General features: G+C 55.1%; 1 protein-coding gene across 1 annotated transcript; it reads right to left on the bottom strand.

Moving 5' to 3' along the window:
* Positions 1 to 703: 703 nt before the first annotated feature.
* LOC144490943 (WD repeat-containing protein 26-like) lies at positions 704 to 17,033 on the bottom strand (the record flags this gene model as incomplete). The annotated part of the gene is made up of 5 exons (XM_078208622.1): positions 16,917 to 17,033; positions 14,570 to 14,715; positions 5,951 to 6,029; positions 4,068 to 4,197; positions 704 to 889 (listed from the first exon to the last, which is right to left on the bottom strand). Coding segments are annotated over exons 1-5 (640 nt in total), but the record flags the coding sequence as incomplete, so codon positions are not given.
* Positions 17,034 to 19,071: the final 2,038 nt, after the last annotated feature.

Raw genomic sequence — 19,071 nt, forward strand, 5'->3', positions numbered from 1 at the left:
GTGGGATTAGTTTGGGGATTGATACAGGGCTATGGGGAGAGAGCGGGGCAGTGGGATTAGTTTGGGGATTGATATTGGGCTATGGGGAGAGAGTGGGGCAGTGGGATTAGTTTGGGGATTGACACAGGGCTATGGGGAGAGAGCGGGGCAGTGGGATTAGTTTGGGGATTGATACAGGGCTATGGGGAGAGAGCGGGGCAGTGGGATTAGTTTGGCGATTGATACAGGGCTATGGGGGGAGAACGGGGCAGTGGGATTAGTTTGGGGATTGATACAGGGCTATGGGGAGAGAGCGGGGCAGTGGGATTAGTTTGGCGATTGATACAGGGCTATGGGGAGAGAGGGGGCAGTGGGATTAGTTTGGGTATTGATATTGGGCTATGGGGAGAGAGTGGGGCAGTGGGATTAGTTTGGGGATTGATATTGGGCTATGGGGAGAGAGTGGGGCAGTGGGATTAGTTTGGGGATTGATACAGGGGTATGGGGAGAGCGGGGCAGTGGGATTAGTTTGGGGATTGATACAGGGCTATGGGGGGAGAGCGGGGCAGTGGGATTAGTTTGGGGATTGATACAGGGCTATGGGGAGAGAGCGGGGCAGTGGAGTTAGTTGCTCTGGCGAGGTGCTGGATGGACCAGGCTGGAAGAGCTGCGGGTCTCAGCGGGAAAGGGGGTCTCGGCAGCGCAGGCAGTCAGTGAGTCTCACCTTCGGGGTCCTCCCCATCGAGGCTGGGAGCTGGTCCCCATATCCGGACCGTGCCATCGTCAGAGGCGCTGGCCAGCATGGAGGGAATCTGTGGGTTCCAGCTCACACAGTTGACTGTGCGTGTGTGACCTGTCAGTTCCGCCACGGGTAGCTCACTCTTCCTGTGCCAGATGTAGACTTTATGGTCTGGAACAGAACAGGAAAAACAGCACCAGCAGAGATATTTCGCCCATTGTGAATGGAATCAAACTCGGTACACAACGCCCGGCAAGCACTCGCGTCTCCGTCGCGACAACCACCCAACGCGCCAAGACCCACAACTCTCTCCAGCAGTCAAGTACTCTCTGAAGAGCAGTATAGGGAAGGAGGCAGCCACTGGGCACACAGAAAGATCCCACAAACAGCAGCGGTGTGATAATCTGAGGCAGAAATAATAATTGACCCCCAGACAATGGGGAAGCCTCCCTCCTGCTCTGCCTCCCATTGGAGAACATGCCCCTGTCTCCATCAACGGCGAAAGTGGAGATGGTGGTCGAAAGCCTCAGGTTTTGCGGTGTCCAGATCACCAACAACCTGTCCTGGTCCCCCCCACGCCGACACTATAGTTAAGAAAGCTCCACCAACGCCTCTACTTTCTCAGGAGGCTAAGGAAACTTGGCATGTCCGCTACGACTCTCACCAACTTTTACAGATGCACCATAGAAAGCATTCTTTCTGGATGTATCACAGCTTGGTCTGGGGCTCCTGCTCTGACCAAGACCACAAGAAACTACAAAGGGTCGTGAATGTAGCCCAATCCATCACGCAAACCAGCCTCCCATCCATTGACTCCGTCTACACTTCCCGCTGCCTCGGGGAAAAGCAGCCAGCATAATCAAGGACCCCCCGCACCCCGGACATTCTCTCTTCCACCTTCTTCCATTGGGAAAAAGATACAAAAGTCTGAGGTCACGTACCAACTGACTCAAGAACAGCTTCTTCCCTGCTGCTGTCAGACTTTTGAATGGACTTACCTTGCATTACGTTGATCTTTCTCTACACCCTAGCTGTGACTGTAACACTACATTCTACACTCTCTCCTTTCCTTCTCTATGAACGGTATGCTTTGTCTGTATAGCGCGCAAGAAACAATACTTTTCACTGTATCCCAATACATGTACCGCAGTATAGGTTGTTGCATAAAGTTAAATCTCACAGGATCCAGGGCGAGGTATCTAAATGGATACAAAATTGGCTTCTGTTAGAGGGTGGTTGTAGAGAGTTGTTTTTCAAACTGGAGGTCTGTGACCAGCGGTGTGCCTCAGGGATCAGTGCTGGGCCCACTGTTATTTGTCATTTATATTAATGATTTGGATGAGAATATAGGGGTCATCGTTAGTAAGTTTGCAGATGACACCAAGATTGGTGGCATAGTGGACAGTGAAGAAAGTTATCTCCAGTTGCAGCGGGATCTTGATCAATTGGGCCAATGGGCTGACGAATGGCAGATGGAGTTTAATTTAGACAAATGCGAGGTGATGCATTTTGGTAGATTGAACCAGGGCAGGACTTACTCAGTTAATGGTAGGGCGTTGGGGAGAGTTACAGAACAAAGAGATCTAGGGGTACATGTTCATAGCTCCTTGAAAGTGGAGTCACAGGTGGACAGAGTGGTGAAGAAGGCATTCGGCATGCTTGGTTTCATCAGTCAGAACACTGAATACAGGAGTTGGGACGTCTTGTTGAAGTTGCACAAAACATTGGTAAGGCCACACTTGGAATACTGTGTACAGTTCTGGTCACCCTATTATAGAAAGGATATTATTAAACTAGAAAGAGTGCAGAAAAGATTTACTAGGATGCTACCGGGACTTGATGGATTGAGTTATAAGGAGAGGCTGAATAGACTGGGACTTTTTTCTCTGGAGCGTAGGAGGCTGAGGGGTGATCTTATAGAGGTCTATAAAATAATGAGGGGCACAGATCAGCTAGATAGTCAATATCTTTTCCCAAAGGTAGGGGTGTCTAAAACTAGAGGGCATAGGTTTAAGGTGAGGGGAGAGATACAAAAGTGTCCAGAGGGGCAATTTTTTCACACAGAGGGTGGTGAGTGTCTGGAACAAGCTGCCAGAGGCAGTAGTAGAGGCGGGTACAATTTTGTCTTTTAAAAAGCATTTAGACAGTTACATGGGTACGATGGGTATAGAGGGATATGGGCCAAATGCAGGCAATTGGGATTAGTTTAGGGGTTTAAAAAAAAAAGGGCGGCATGGACAAGTTGGGCCGAAGGGCCTGTTTCCATGCTGGAAACCTCTATGACTCTATGTGACAATAATAAATCAAATCAATTCCATTAGCGACTGTGGGATCCTTCCCCGCCCCCCCTTCCTCAGTACTGCACTGGGAACATCACCCTGGAACGCAAGGCTCAACTCTCTGGAGAGGGACGGGCACCGTGGGTTCCCGGCTCCTTGCACATTCAAAATGGCCGATCCCCACGGCCAAGGGCTAGTCGACTGGGGCAGGCATCGCAATGCTGAACTTTCAGGGGAAAACAGCATAAGAAATGGCGCCGGTCCCTTGACGTCAGGCCACCCTCTGTCTCTACCACTGCCCCTTCGAAACTAGCGAGAGAGAGAGTGTGGCGTGCGCGCGCACAGACAGGCCGACTAGCCATCACTGCAAAGAACGATCAGACCAAGACTCATTAACACCTCCTTTTCTCATTCATTTGTGGAATATGGGTGTCACTGACTGGCCAGCAATTCATAGCAATCCCTACAGTGCAGGAGGAGACCATTCGGCCCGTCGAGCCTGCACTGACAACAATCCCACCCAGGCCCTATCCCCCGCAACCCCACGCATTTACCCTGCTACAGTCCCCCCATTTATTGCCCATCCCTAATTGCCCCTTGGAGGGCAGTTGAGAGTCAACCACATTGCTGTGGCTCTGGAGTCACATGTAGGCCAGACCGGGGTAAGGACGGCAGATTTCCTTCCCTAAAGGACATTAGTTTGAAGCTTATTGAAGTGTTACAAGTTGGCTTACATTAACACTGCAATGAAGTTACTGTGAAAATCCCTGAGTCGCCACACTCCGGGGAAGAAAATTAGTGAACCAGATGGGTTTTTCCGACAATGGGTCATCAGTAGATTCTTAATTCCAGATCATTTTTCATTGAATTCAGATTCCACCATCTGCCGTGGCGGGATTCGAACCCGGGTCCCCCAGAACATTAGCCGAGTTTCTGGATTAATAGCCTAGCGATAATACCACGAGGCCATCGCCTCCCATCCCTCCTCCTCTTCACGGAGGACCCCCCCCCCCCCCCCCACCCCACACCAGACCCACCATGCTCCACAAACCCGCCCGAGCGCCACTCACCTTCGCTCCCGCTCGCTATGAAATCCTCGCTCATGCCCCCGAGGCAAGAGTGGATGGTATAAAAGCCTTGGGTGACGCCCTGGTATTTCTGCAGTAAGACGCGATCTTGCAAGTCCCAGAGATGGACCCCCTGCAAGAGGAGGAGAACAGGCAGAAGGAGAGGGTGAGCCTCTTACACAGGGGGAGGGGAAGAGGGGAGCTGGAACACCCTGGTGTACAGGGCCCAGTTTCAGAATGTGGGGACGGTATTGTGAACCGCTGTGACAACACAGTGCCTTTAAGATGAGCATTTCAATCATGTTTGGCAACAGGGTGTTTCTCGCAGGCCCCAGCATTTTATCGGTGCTGTGTTGTCTGTAACTGGTGTCCTTCGTTGCTGTTGAGGCAATATAATTGATAGCATGCGGATTTTAAATCTGGGCTAATGCAGTGTTTAAAGTTTATTTATCAGTGTCACAAGTAGGCTTACATTAACACTGCAATAAAGCTAGTGAAAATCCCCTAGTCGCCACATTCCTGCGCCTGTTTGGGTACACCAAGGGAGAATTTAGCATGGCCAATCCACCTAACCCGCACATCTTTGGACAATAAGGGGCAATTTAGCATGGCCAATCCACCTAACCTACACATCTTTGGACACTAAGGGGCAATTTAGCATGGCCAATTCACCTAACCTGCACATCTTTGGACAATAAGGTGCAATTTAGCATGGCCAATTCACCTAACCTGCACATCTTTGGACAATAAGGGGCAATTTAGCATGGCCAATCCACCTAACCTACACATCTTTGGACACTAAGGGGCAATTTAGCATGGCCAATCCACCTAACCTGCACATCTTTGGACAATAAGGGGCAATTTAGCATGGCCAATCCACCTAACCTACACATCTTTGGACACTAAGGGGCAATTTAGCATGGCCAATTCACCTAACCTGCACATCTTTGGACAATAAGGGGCAATTTAGCATGGCCAATCCACCTAACCTACACATCTTTGGACACTAAGGGGCAATTTAGCATGGCCAATCCACCTAACCTGCACATCTTTAGACAATAAGGGACAATTTAGCATGGCCAATCCACCTAACCTGCACATCTTTGGACAATAAGGGGCAATTTAGCATGGCCAATCCACCTAACCCGCACATCTTTGGACAATAAGGGGCAATTTAGCATGGCCAATCCACCTAACCCACACATCTTTGGACAATAAGGGGCAATTTAGCATGGCCAATCCACCTAACCTGCACATCTTTGGACAATAAGGGGCAATTTAGCATGGCCAATCCACCTAACCTGCATATCTTTGGACACTAAGGGGCAATTTAGCATGGCCAATCTACCTAACCTGTACATCTTTGGAGTGTGGGAGGAAACTGGAGCACCCAGAGGAAGCCCACGCAGGTACGGGGAGTATGTGCAGACTCCACACAGTCACCCGAGGCCGGAATCTAAGCCGGGTCCCTGGCGCTGTGAGACAGCAGTGCCAACCACTGTGCCACCGTGCTGCCCTATGGAATGCACCGCCCCAGGAGTGTGGTGGAGGCAGGTTCAATCGAAGGCTTTCTTAGCCAAAAAGGGGAGAACGTGCAGGAGTTAAGGGGAGAGTGTGGGGGGTGTGTGGGACTCAGTGCACTGCCCATTCGGAGAGCCAATGTTGACGCGACGGACCAAGTGGCCTCGTCCTGAGCCGTGACCAGGCGGTGACTCGGCGCGAGGGCAAAGGTCAAAGGAGTATCCTCCCAGATAGCGAGAGGCAGCAGAGTCTAAGATGGTTCTTGGGTCTGGTGTGTCGGAATTCCGGGATTGGTGGGGGGGGGGGGGGGGGGGGGGGTGTAGAAGGGGCGGACGAGCGCCAAACATGGAAGGCCCGAGGCTTACCTGAGTGGCAACATTGAGCAAAGCGAGCCGTCCGTTTCTGGAAACCGTGAAAGACATGACAGGATGGTCCTCTTGTACACTGCAAGGAGCCACATGGAAGATGAAAGGTCATGAAGTGAGCAAGGGGTTCTACGATACAGCAAACTGCTGAGCTAATTCTACAGAGCAAAACCTGAACCCAGTACAGTCTTCAGGAGGGGTGGGCTGAAAGTGTGGGGGGAAAATCATAGCGCACTAATATACTTCAGCAGTACAATTCCCATTATGAATTCTCAGTCATAATGTAAACTCTCTATGTAAATGTCACGCTGTAATTGCATTGAACTGCCAGTGGCGGTGCTGCAGCACCTCTGCCTCAATGGCAACACGTGACTCATCACGCCTTGAAAGGTCGAAAGCTTCATGTTTCTAGGTGTCCAGATCACCAACAACCTGTCCTGGTCCCCCCCATGCCGACACTATAGTTAAGAAAGCCCCACCAACGCCTCTACTTTCTCAGAAGACCAAGGAACTTTGGCATGTCAGCAACGACTCTCACCAACTTTTACAGATGCACCACAGAAAGCATTCTTTTCGGATGTATCACAGCTTGGTATGGGGCTCCTGCTCTGACCCAGACTGCAAGGAACTACAAAAGGTCGTGAATGTAGCCCAGACCCATCTCGCAAACCAGCCTCCCATCCATTCACTCTGTCTACACTTCCCGCTGCCTCAGCAAAGCAGCCAGCATAATTAAGGACCCCCACGCACCCCGGACATTCTCTCTTCCACCTTCTTCCATCGGGAAAAAAATACAAAAATCTGAGGTCACGCACCGACCGACTCAAGAACAGCTTCTTCCCTGCTGCTGTCAGACTTTTGAATGGACTTACCTCGCATTAAGCTGATCTTTCTCTACACCCTAGCTGTGACTGTAACACTACATTCTGCACCCTCTCCTTTCCTTCTCTATGAAAGGTCTACTTTGTCTGCATAGCGCACAAGAAACAATACTTCTCACTGTGTCCCAAAATATGTGACAATAATAAATCAAATCAAGGCAGATCTTGGCATCAGTATCGAGTGGGGGAAAAGATGCCCAGAGATGCAAGGCCAACACTCCTGCTTGTCAATATTGGTCTTGTGAAACTCTAAACCCAACACCTCAATTACATCCAGCAGGGGCAGCACTGAGGCATGAGGCACAACCCCTCCTAACAACAACAACCCTCCCACCCCCGCCAAGATGAATAGTGACACTCGGAAGGGAATGGGATACCTATGTGGACAATGGGGGGGGGGCTGGGGGACAGCAGGGGCGAATAGGATCAGCATGATGGGCTGAAGGGCCTCCCGCATTGCTTTGAGTTTGTTTGGAAGGGTTGGCTGGTTTACACAACACTCTCAGCCTCATTAAGACACTGTCCCACCAGCACTGAAATCAGGCATCTAACTATCTCCAGAACAGAGCTTCTATCTATTCTTTGGGATTTGCGTGTCATTGGCCGGGCCCAGTATTTATTGCCCATCCCGAATCGCCCCCTTGAGAAGGTGGCGGGTGAGCCGCCATCTTGAACACGCCACAGTCCCGTGTGGTGTAGGTACACTCACAGTGCTGTTAGGGAGGGAGTTCCAGGATTGTGATTGGACATCAGTCAGTCACGTGTGGTGTAGGTACACCCACAGTGCTGTTAGGGAGGGAGTTCCAGGATTGGGATTGGACATCAGTCAGTCCCCGTGTGTGGTGTAGGTACACCCACAGTGCTGTTAGGGAGGGAGTTCCAGGATTGTGATTGGACATCAGTCAGTCACCGTGTGGTGCAGGTACACCCACAGTGCTGTTAGGGAGGGAGTTCCAGGATTGTGATTGGACATCAGTCAGTCACCGTGTGGTGTAGGTACACCCACAGCGCTGTTAGGGAGGGAGTTCCAGGATTGGGATTGGACATCAGTCAGTCCCCGTGTGTGGTGTAGGTACACCCACAGTGCTGTTAAGAACCATAGAAAATTACAGCTCAGAAACAGGCCTTTTGGCCCTTCTTGTCTGTGCCGAACCATTTTTTGCCTAGTCCCACTGACCTGCACTTGGACCATATCCCTCCACACCCCTCTCATCCATGAACCCGTCCAAGTTTTTCTTAAATGTTAAAAGTGACCCTGCATTTACCACTTTATCCGGCAGCTCATTCCACACTCCCACCACTCTCTGCGTGAAGAAGCCCCCCCTAATATTCCCTTTAAACTTTTCTCCTTTCACCCTTAACCCATGCCCTCTGGTTTTTTTCTCCCCTAGCCTCAGCGGAAAAAGCCTGCTTGCATTCACTCTATCTATACCCATCAAAATCTTATACACCTCTATCAAATCTCCCCTCAATCTTCTACGCTCCAGGGAATAAAGTCCCAACCTATTCAATCTCTCTCTGTTCCAACTCAGCTTCTCAAGTCCCGGCAACATCCTTGTGAACCTTCTCTGCACTCTTTCAACCTTATTTACACCCTTCCTGTAACTAGGTGACCAAAACTGTACACAATACTCCAAATTCGGCCTCACCAATGCCTTATATAACCTTACCATAACACTCCAACTTTTATACTCGATACTCCGATTTATAAAGGCCAATGTACCAAAGGCACTCTTTACGACCCTATCCACCTGTGACGTCACTTTTAGGGAATTCTGTACCTGTATTCCCAGATCCCTCTGTTCAACTGCACTCTTCAGAGTCCTACCATTTACCCTGTACGTTCTACTTTGGTTTGTCCTTCCAATGTGCAATATCTCACACTTGTCTGCGTTAAATTCCATTTGCCATTTTTCAGCCCATTTTTCTAGTTGGTCCAAATCCCTCTGCAAGCTTTGAAAACCTTCCTCACTGTCCACTACACCTCCAATCTTTGTATCATCAGCAAACTTGCTGATCCAATTTACCACATTATCATCCAGATCATTGATATAGATGACAAACAACAATGAACCCAACACCGATCCCTGCGGCACACCACTAGTCACAGGCCTCCACTCAGAGAAGCAATCCTCCACAACCACTTTCTGGCTTCTTCCATTGAGCCAGTGTCTAATCCAATTTACTACCTCCCCATGTATACCTAGCGACTGAACCTTCCTAACTAACCTCCCATGAGGGACCTTGTCAAAGGCCTTGCTGAAATCCAGGTAGACAACATCCACCACCTTCCCTTCATCCACTTTCCTGGTAACCTCCTCGAAAAACTCTAATAGATTGGTCAAACATGACCTACCACGCACAAAGCCATGTTGACTCTCCCTAATAAGTCCCTGTCTATCCAAAAATTTGTAGATCCTATCCCTTATCACACCTTCCAATAACTTGCCCACCACTGACGTCAAACTTACTGGCCGATAATTTCCCGGATTTCTTTTGGAACCTTTTTAAACAACGGAGCAACATGAGCCACCCTCCAATCATCCGGCACCTCCCCCATGAATACTGACATTTTAAATATGTCTGCCAGGGCCCCTGCAAGTTCAACACTAGCTTCCCTCAAGGTCCGTGGGAATACCCTGTCCGGTCCTGGGGATTTATCCACTCTGATTTGCCTCAAGACAGCGAGCACCTCCTCCCCTTTAATCTGTAAAGGTTCCATGACCTCCCTACCTGTTTGCCCTATTTCCGTAGACTCCATGCCCGTTTCCTCAGTAAATACGGATGCAAAAAGACCATTTAGTATCTCCCCCATCTCTTTTGGTTCCATACACAGTCTACCACTCTGGTCTTCAAGAGGACAAATTTTATCCCTCACTATCCTTTTGCTCCTAACGTACCTATAGAAGCTCTTTGGATTTTCCTTCACTCTGTCTGCCAAAGCAACCTCATGTCTTCTTTTAGCCCTCCTGAATTCCCTCTTAAGTAGCTTCTTGCACTTTTTATACTCCTCGAGCATCTGATCTGTTCCTTGCTGCCTGTACATTTCATACAACTCTCTCTTCCTCTTAATCAGTGTTACAATCTCCCTCGAGAACCCAGGTTCCTTATTCCTATTTACTTTGCCTTTAATCCTGACAGGAACATACAAACTCTGCACTCTCAAAATTTCTCCTTTGAAGGCCTCCCTTAGGGAGGGAGTTCCGGGATTGTGATTGGACATCAGTCAGTCCCCGTGTGATGTAGGTACACCCACAGTGCTGTTAGGGAGGGAGTTCCAGGATTTTGACCCCAGCCACAGTGAAGGAACGGCCGATATATTTCCAAGTCGGGATGGTGAGTGGCTCGGAGGGGGAACTTGCAGGTGGGGGTGTTCCCCATGTGTCTGCTGCCCACCCCTCCCCCCCTTGTCCTTCTAGGTGGTAGAGGTGGCGGGTTTGGAAGGTGCTGTTGAAGGAGCCTTGGCGAGTCGCTGCAGTGCATCTTGTAGATGGTACACACTGCTGCCACTGTGCGTCGGTGGTGGAGGGAGTGAGTGTTTGTGGTTAGCGTGTCGATCGAGCGGGGCTGCTTTGTCCTGGATGGTGTCGAGCTTCTCGAGTGTTGTTGGGAGCCGCAACCATCCAGGCAAGTGGAGAGTATTCCATCACACTCCTGACTTGTGTCCTTGTAGATGGTGGACACGCTTTTGGGGGACGAATCTCCGCAGGATTCCCAGTGGACAGGCTTTGGGGGGGGAGTCAGGAGGTGAGTTACTCCCCGCAGGATTCCCAGTGGACAGGCTTTGGGGGGAGTCAGGAGGTGAGTTACTCTCCGCAGGATTCCCAGTGGACAGGCTTTGGTGGGGGGAGTCAGGAGGTGAGTTACTCTCCGCAGGATTCCCAGCCTCTGACCTGCTCTGGGAGCCACAGTGTTTATCTGGCTGGGTCCAGTTCAGTTTCTGGTCAGTGGCAACCCCCAGGATGTTGATAGTGGGGGAGGGGGATTCAGCGACGGGAATGCCATTGAGTGTCAAAGGGGAAACTGTTAGACTCTGCCTCTTATTGGTGATGGTCCTTGCCTGGTGCTGGTGTTACTTGCCACTTGTCAGCTCAAGCCTGGATATTGTCCAGGTCTTGCTGCATTGGGACATGGACTGATTCAGTTAAGCGCAGAGGAAAATGTTGCAAGGTGTTAGAACAATCCAAACCCTTGGGTATGACAATGCAGCTCATGTTCTCCCAGCTGGGAGAGACTGTACTCCAGTATTGCGTCACTATCCTGCTGCACTGTTACCCTTGGTTGCCAGTGAATAAGGTGATTTAATCGCTGTCCTCTTAGGTCTGGGTCCAGGGTTAAACCACCCAAGCAAAGGGAGGAGAATTTCAGCTGGAATTGGAAAGATCACAAAGGGGGTTTGGACAGAATCAAGATGAGCCACAGGTCTGTGCAAACCCGAATAACACCCCCCAACCCCCATAAAACCAACACCCGCCACCCAATAAAAACACACAAAACGGACCCCCAATACCCGACATCCCATACCGCCCCCCACCAACACGCACGCCACCCACCTCCTCCCAAGGCCCGCCCAACCGACGCTCGACACCCGCCCGCCCCCACCAGATACTCACTCCTCCCCAATCCCAGAGTATCTAACCCCGTGCTGTACCTGTCCTGGGAGTGTTTGATGGGGGACAGTGTAGAGGGAGCTTTACTCTGTATCTAACCCCGTGCTGTACCTGTCCTGGGAGTGTTTGATGGGGGGACAGTGTAGAGGGAGCTTTACTCTGTACCTAACCCCGTGCTGTACCTGTCCTGGGAGTGTTTGATGGGGGACAGTGTAGAGTGAGCTTTACTCTGTATCTAACCCCGTGCTGTACCTGTCCTGGGAGTGTTTGATGGGGACAGTGTAGAGGGAGCTTTACTCTGTATCTAACCCCGTGCTGTACCTGTCCTGGGAGTGTTTGATGGGGACAGTGTAGAGGGAGCTTTACTCTATATCTAACCCCGTGCTGTAGCTGTCCTGGGAGTGTTTGATGGGGGACAGTGTAGAGGAAGCTTTACTCTGTATCTAATCCCGTGCTGTATCTGTCCTGGGAGTGTTTGATGGGGGACAGTGTAGAGGGAGCTTTACTCTGTATCTAACCCCGTGCTGTACCTGTCCTGGGAGTGTTTGATGGGGGACAGTGTAGAGGGAGCTTTACTCTGTATCTAACCCTGTGCTGTACCTGTCCTGGGAGTGTTTGATGGGGGACAGTGTAGAGGGAGCTTTACTCTGTATCTAACCCCGTGCTGTACCTGTCCTGGGAGTGTTTGATGGGGACAGTGTAGAGGGAGCTTTACTCTGTATCTAACCCCGTGCTGTACCTGTCCTGGGAGTGTTTGATGGGGACAGTGCTGTGTTGGACGAGGTGGGTGGGGGATTTGTGCTCCAGTGTGGAGTCAGGCTTGATAGTACAGCGAGTTCTACTGTCCCTGCTTTGGCAATAATGGGGCAGCAAGGGTGGCACAGTGGGTTAGCACTGCTGCCTCAAAGCTTCAGGGACCCAGGTTCAATTCCCAGCTTGGGCCACTGTCTGTGCGGAGTCTGCACGTTCTCCCCGTGTCTGAGTGGGTTTCCTCCCTCAGTCTAAAGATGTGCAGGTTAGGTGGATTGGCCATGCTAAATTGCCCCTTAGTGTCCAAAGATGTGCAGGTTAGGTGGATTGGCCATGCTAAATTGCCCCTTAGTGTCCAAAGATGTGCAGGTTAGGTGGATTGGCCATGCTAAATTGCCCCTTAGTGTCAGGGTGACTAGCTGGGGTAAATATGTGTGGTTAAGGGGATGTGGCCAGTTGTGGGTGCAAGCTCGATGGGCTGAATGGCCTCATTCTGCAATGTGGAGATTCACTGGTTGCTGAGTGAGTTTCCTCACCTCATGAGGATGCATCATCATCACAGCCGTGCTTGCAGCAAGCAGGCAGTGCAGCACCCCCTCAGTGCAGACACTGACACTGGACTGGGTGATGGGTTCAGGCGTCGAGGGCATCTGGGACTCCACAGGTTTCTACCCTGTCGCAAGCCAGATAGGCTCAGAGTTCAGCTGACACCGTGTTGGCTCAGAGTTCAGCTGACACCGTGTTGGCAGACTCCCCACTGTAAAGGTCACCGTGACAAGACTGTGGCATTTTAATCTCAGAGAACCACAGAGATGACAAGGGCATCGCTCAGGACAAGAACAGTGTGCTCCCAGCCTCACAGCATGGAATGGTCAAACCGCAACCCAGAAACCAGCTGCAGCTCCGCCTTGCTCTGTGTGAGGGCGGGGGAGGAGGCCGAGAGGGAGAGCGAGGGAGAGCGAGGGAGAGCGAGGGAGAGCGAGGGAGAGCGAGGGAGAGCGAGGGAGAGCGAGGGAGAGCGAGGGAGAGCGAGGGAGAGCGTGGGAGAGCGAGGGAGAGCGAGGGAGAGCGAGGGAGAGCGAGGGAGAGCGTGGGAGAGCGTGGGAGAGCGTGGGAGAGCGTGGGAGAGCGAGGGAGAGCGTGGGAGAGCGTGGGAGAGCGAGAGTGAGAGAGAGTGAGAGAGAGAGAGAACTCCCACCCCTGCCCCGCTCCCTGTGCCCCTCCCTCACTCCCTGAGGGAGTCACAAGGTAATGAGCTGAAGTCTCACTCCAGACACCTGAGCACATAATTCAGGCAGACAATGCCACTGCAGTGCCGCACTGTTAGAGGGTCAGTGCTGAGGGAGTGCCGCACTGTCAGAGGGTCATTACTGAGGGAGTGCCGCACTGTCAGAGGGTCAGTGCTGAGGGAGTGCCGCACTGTCAGAGGGTCAGTACTGAGGGAGTGCCGCACTGTCAGAGGGTCAGTACTGAGGGAGTGCCGCACTGTCAGAGGGTCAGTACTGAGGGAGTGCCGCACTGTCGGAGGGTCAGTGCTGAGGGAGTGCCGCACTGTCGGAGGGTCAGTACTGAGGGAGTGCCGCACTGTCAGAGGGTCAGTGCTGAGGGAGTGCCGCACTGTCGGAGGGTCAGTGCTGAGGGAGTGCCGCACTGTCGGAGGGTCAGTACTGAGGGAGTGCCGCACTGTCAGAGGGTCAGTACTGAGGGAGTGCCGCACTGTCAGAGGGTCAGTACTGAGGGAGTGCCGCACTGTCGGAGGCTCAGTGCTGAGGGAGTGCTGCACTGTCAATGCAATCTCTTGGGGCTAACCTAGCTAAAAACAGAGGGGGAGGTGGTGGATGACGTACAAGGAGAGATTAAACAGTTTGGGCTTCCACTCGCTGGAGTGTAGAGGGTTTTTGAGAGGGGGATCTGATCGAGGGATATAAAAGGGATTGATGGAGTAGATGAAGACCAAATGTTCCCCCCTTGTGGGGCAATCTAGAACAAGAGGTCACAGGGTATAGGTTGAGAGGGGGTAGATTTAAAACTGAGATGGAGGAGGAACTACTTCTTGCGGGGGGGGGCGGTCACGCTGCCCGTGCGAGTTTGTTTCTGCGTCTCTGCGACGGAGAGGGGAGGCGGAGGAGGTAATCGCCACAAAACAAGAGGCAATGCTCCAACACGTAGGAACAGAAGTTGGCCATTCGCCCCATCGAGTCTGCCCCGCCATTCGGAGGGATCGTGACTGACCTGATGTGATAATCCTTCACTCCCACATAACTGCCTTATCCCCATAAACCTCGATCCCAACTGATTCCCCCTCGCCCGACTTCCCCGCCTCGCCCCATTCCTCCCGTCCCTCGCCCCGTTTCCCCTGCCCTCTCCGAGTCGCTTACATGTTGCGGTCAGTCAGTTCCTCGAAGTTGTAGCCTCGTATCCGCTGGTGTGTGTCGGAAGCCAGGATGGTCTTCCCGTCGTTTAGGCACCATAGACACTGCACCCGCACCCCCTCCCACGAGTCCAACACGTTTCCGTCCAGGTCCTGGGGGAAGGGAGGCGGGGAAGGGGGGGGGGGGCAAAGGTAAACACGGCTCTGGTTAGTGAATTTCACACTCCGACTGCCCACACACCCCTCCCTCAGCCACTGCGACCGACCCAGGCAAGCAGCCCCGCAGCCCCCACTTGGGTACATCACGCGACAAGACCTCAGCTCACCCACTCCCACCAGCTCCCCCCCCACCCGGATCCCCCCTCAGGGCGGCACAGTGGTTAGCCAGGGACCCGGGCTCGATTCCCAGCTTGGGTCGCTGTGTAGAGTTTGCACGTTCTCCCCGTGTCTGCGTGGGTTTCCTCCGGCTGCTCCGGTTTCCTTCCACAGTCCCAAGATGTGGGGGTTAGGTTGATTGGATTGGCCGTGCTCAATTGCCCCTTGGCGTCAGGGGGATTAGCAGGGTAAATACGTGGGGTTATGGGCCTGGGTGGGATTGTGGTCGGTGCAAACTCGATGGGCCGAATGGCCTCCTTTGGCACTGTAGGGATTCTATGAAAAACCAGGCAGCGTGCCTTAATGACTATCGGCCGGTGGCTCAGACATCCATCATTATGAAGTGCTTCGAAAGGTTAGTCATGGCACGAATCAATTCCAACCTCCCGGACTACCTGGATCCACTACAGTTTGCCTACCACCGCAACAGGTCCACAGCAGACACCATCTCCCTGGCCCTGCACTCAATCCTGGAGCACCGAGATAACAAGGACACCTATGTCAGACTCCTATTTATTGACTACAGCTCAGCCTTCAACACCATTATTCCTACAAAACTCATCTCCAAACTCCGCAGCCTGGGCCTCGGCTCCTCCCTCTGCAACTGGATCCTGAACTTCCTAACTCTCAGACCACAATCAATAAGGATCGGCAACAACACCTCCTCCACGATTATCCTCAACACCGGTGTTCCACAAGGCTGTGTTCTCAGCCCCCTACTATACTCCTTACACACCTATGACAGTGCGGCCAAATTCCCCTCCAATTCGATTTTCAAGTTTGCTGACGACACCACCGTAGTGGGTCGGATCTCAAACTATGACGAGACAGAGAACAGGAATGAGATAGAGAATCTGGTGAACTGGTGCGGCAACAATAATCTCTCCCTCAATGTCAACAAAACGAAGGAGATTGTCATCGACTTCAGGAAGCGTAAAGGAGAACATGCCCCTGTCTACATCAACGGGGATGGAGTAGAAAGGGTCGAGAGCTTCATGTTTTTAGGTGTCTAGATCACCAACAACCTGTCCTGGTCCCCCCACGCCGACACTATAGTTAAGAAAGCCCCACCAACGCCTCTACTTTCTCAGGAGACTAAGGAAATTTGGCATGTCAGCTACGACTCTCACCAACTTTTACAGATGCATCATAGAAAGCATTCTTTCTGGATGTATCACAGCTTGGTATGGGCTCCTGCTCTGCCCAAGACCGCAAGAAACTACAAAAGGTCATGAATGTAGCCCAGTCCATCACGCAAACCAGCCTCCCATCCATTGACTCTGTCTACACTTCCCGCTGCCTTGGGAAAAGCAGCCGGCATAATCAAGGACCCCACGAACCCTGGACATTCTCTCTTCCACCTTCTTCCATTGGGAAAAAGATACGAAAGTCTGAGGTCACGTACCAACCGACTCAAGAACAGCTTCTTCCCTGCTGCTGTCAGACTTTTGAATGGACCTACCTCGCATTAAGTTGATCTTTCTCTACCCCCTAGCTGTGACTGTAACACTACATTCTGCACTCTCTCCTTTCCTTCTCTATGAACGGTATGCTTTGTCTGTATAGCGCGCAAGAAACAATACTTTTCACTGTATCCCAATACATGTGACAATAATGAATCAAATCAAATCCCCCCACCCGCTGTACAACTCCTGCTGCTCACTATTCGGCCACAGGGTGCATCAAGGCCCCTGCATTTTCTGACAGGGGGTTGGGGGATGGGCTGTTGGGGACCACCATGGGGGCCCTCCCTGCCCAGCCAGTACCACCGAGCACGGCACGGTTGGTTCACAGTGAATCGGGGACCTGTCCGGGGGGGATGGGGGGGGAATGTCGCAGTGTCCGGCCGGGTGGGGAGATCCCAGTGTCCGGCCGGCCCACGTCATGTCGTATCTGATCAGGGTGCAGGATGGTACCCTGGGGTGCCCGCCCGCCCACCCCTCGGGTTTACAGTCCCTGGCAGGACGGTGGGTACTCACACACTGGTAGAACTGCCCGCGCTGGCCTCCCGTGACGAACCGCTTCCCGTCCGGGTTCCACGCGGCGCACGTCAGACTGTCCTCGTGCGACTGGCTCATTTTGGTCCTCAGCTCCCCCGTCTGGGTGGGGTTGTGGGGAGGAGGGAGGGGGGAGAGGTAGACAGAGAGAGAGAGAGAGAGGTGAGCCGTGGTGGCCGGGTGCTGTGTTGAGGTGATATGGGGAGGTGGTTTGCTCTGAAGGCCTCCCTCTGCGGCCTACCCCTTCGGCAGGAACCAGCTTGGCCGTCACAGCAAACCCAGCTCCATCACCGTCCCCCAGACTGAGCGAGCCCCCCACCCCCACTGCACAGAGTATGCCCAGCCACACAACTCAAACTTCCTCTGATTTAGGGGCGAGAGAGGGGAGGGGAGAGGGGGGGCCGGAGGGGAGGGGAGAGGGGGGGCCGGAGGGGAGGGGAGAGGGGGGGCCGGAGGGGAGGGGAGAGGGGGGGCCGGAGGGGAGGGGAGAGGGGGGGCCGGAGGGGAGGGGAGAGGGGGGGCCGGAGGGGAGGGGAGAGGGGGGGCCGGAGGGGAGGGGAGAGGGGGGGCCGGAGGGGAGGGGAGAGGGGGGGCCGGAGGGGAGGGGAGAGGGGGGAGGGGGGCCGGAGGGGAGGGGAGAGGGGGGGCCGGAGGGGAGGGGAGAGGGGGGGCCGGAGGGGAGGGGAGAGGGGGGGCCGGAGGGGAGGGGAGAGGGGGGGCCGGAGGGGAGGGGAGAGGGGGGGCCGGAGGGGAGGGGAGAGGGGGGCCGGAGGGGAGGGGAGAGGGGGGGCCGGAGGGGAGGGGAGAGGGGGGGCCGGAGGGGAGGGGAGAGGGGGGGCCGGAGGGGAGGGGAGAGGGGGGCCGGAGGGGAGGGGAGAGGGGGGGCCGGAGGGGAGGGGAGAGGGGGGCCGGAGGGGAGGGGAGAGGGGGGCCGGAGGGGAGGGGAGAGGGGGGGCCGGAGGGGAGGGGAGAGGGGGGGCCGGAGGGGAGGGGAGAGGGGGGGCCGGAGGGGAGGGGAGAGGGGGGGCCGGAGGGGAGGGGAGAGGGGGGGCCGGAGGGGAGGGGAGAGGGGGGGCCGGAGGGGAGGGGAGAGGGGGGGCCGGAGGGGAGGGGAGAGGGGGGGCCGGAGGGGAGGGGAGAGGGGGGCCGGAGGGGAGGGGAGAGGGGGGCCGGAGGGGAGGGGAGAGGGGGGGCCGGAGGGGAGGGGAGAGGGGGGGCCGGAGGGGAGGGAGAGGGGGGGCCGGAGGGGAGGGGAGAGGGGGGGCCGGAGGGGAGGGGAGAGGGGGGCCGGAGGGAGGGGAGAGGGGGGGCCGGAGGGGAGGGGAGAGGGGGGGCCGGAGGGGAGGGGAGAGGGGGGGCCGGAGGGGAGGGGAGAGGGGGGGCCGGAGGGGAGGGGAGAGGGGGGGCCGGAGGGGAGGGGAGAGGGGGGGCCGGAGGGGAGGGGAGAGGGGGGGCCGGAGGGGAGGGGAGAGGGGGGGCCGGAGGGGAGGGGAGAGGGGGGGCCGGAGGGGAGGGGAGAGGGGGGGCCGGAGGGGAGGGGAGAGGGGGGGCCGGAGGGGAGGGGAGAGGGGGGGCCGGAGGGGAGGGGAGAGGGGGGGCCGGAGGGGAGGGGAGAGGGGGGCCGGAGGGGAGGGGAGAGGGGGGGCCGGAGGGGAGGGGAGAGGGGGGGCCGGAGGGGAGGGGAGAGGGGGGCCGGAGGGGAGGGGAGAGGGGGGGCCGGAGGGGAGGGGAGAGGGGGGGCCGGAGGGGAGGGGAGAGGGGGGGCCGGAGGGGAGGGGAGAAGGGGGGGCCGGAGGGGAGGGGAGGGGAGAGGGGGGGCCGGAGGGGAGGGGAGAGGGGGGGCCGGAGGGGAGGGGAGGGGAGGGGCCGGAGGGGAGGGGAGGGGAGAGGGGGGGCCGGAGGGGAGGGGAGAGGGGGGGCCGGAGGGGAGGGTACTAGCATCACGGGGAAGGGGGGGCCGGAGGGGAGGGGAGGGGGGAGGGGGGGCCGGAGGGGAGGGGAGAGGGGGGCCGGAGGGGAGGGGAGGGGAGAGGGGGGGCCGGAGGGGAGGGGAGGGGAGAGGGGGGGCCGGAGGGGAGGGGAGGGGAGAGGGGGGGCCGGAGGGGAGGGGAGGGGAGAGGGGGGCCGGAGGGGAGGG

This window comes from Mustelus asterias, unplaced genomic scaffold (genome assembly GCF_964213995.1).
Source record: "Mustelus asterias unplaced genomic scaffold, sMusAst1.hap1.1 HAP1_SCAFFOLD_4090, whole genome shotgun sequence".
NCBI lineage: Eukaryota > Metazoa > Chordata > Chondrichthyes > Carcharhiniformes > Triakidae > Mustelus > Mustelus asterias.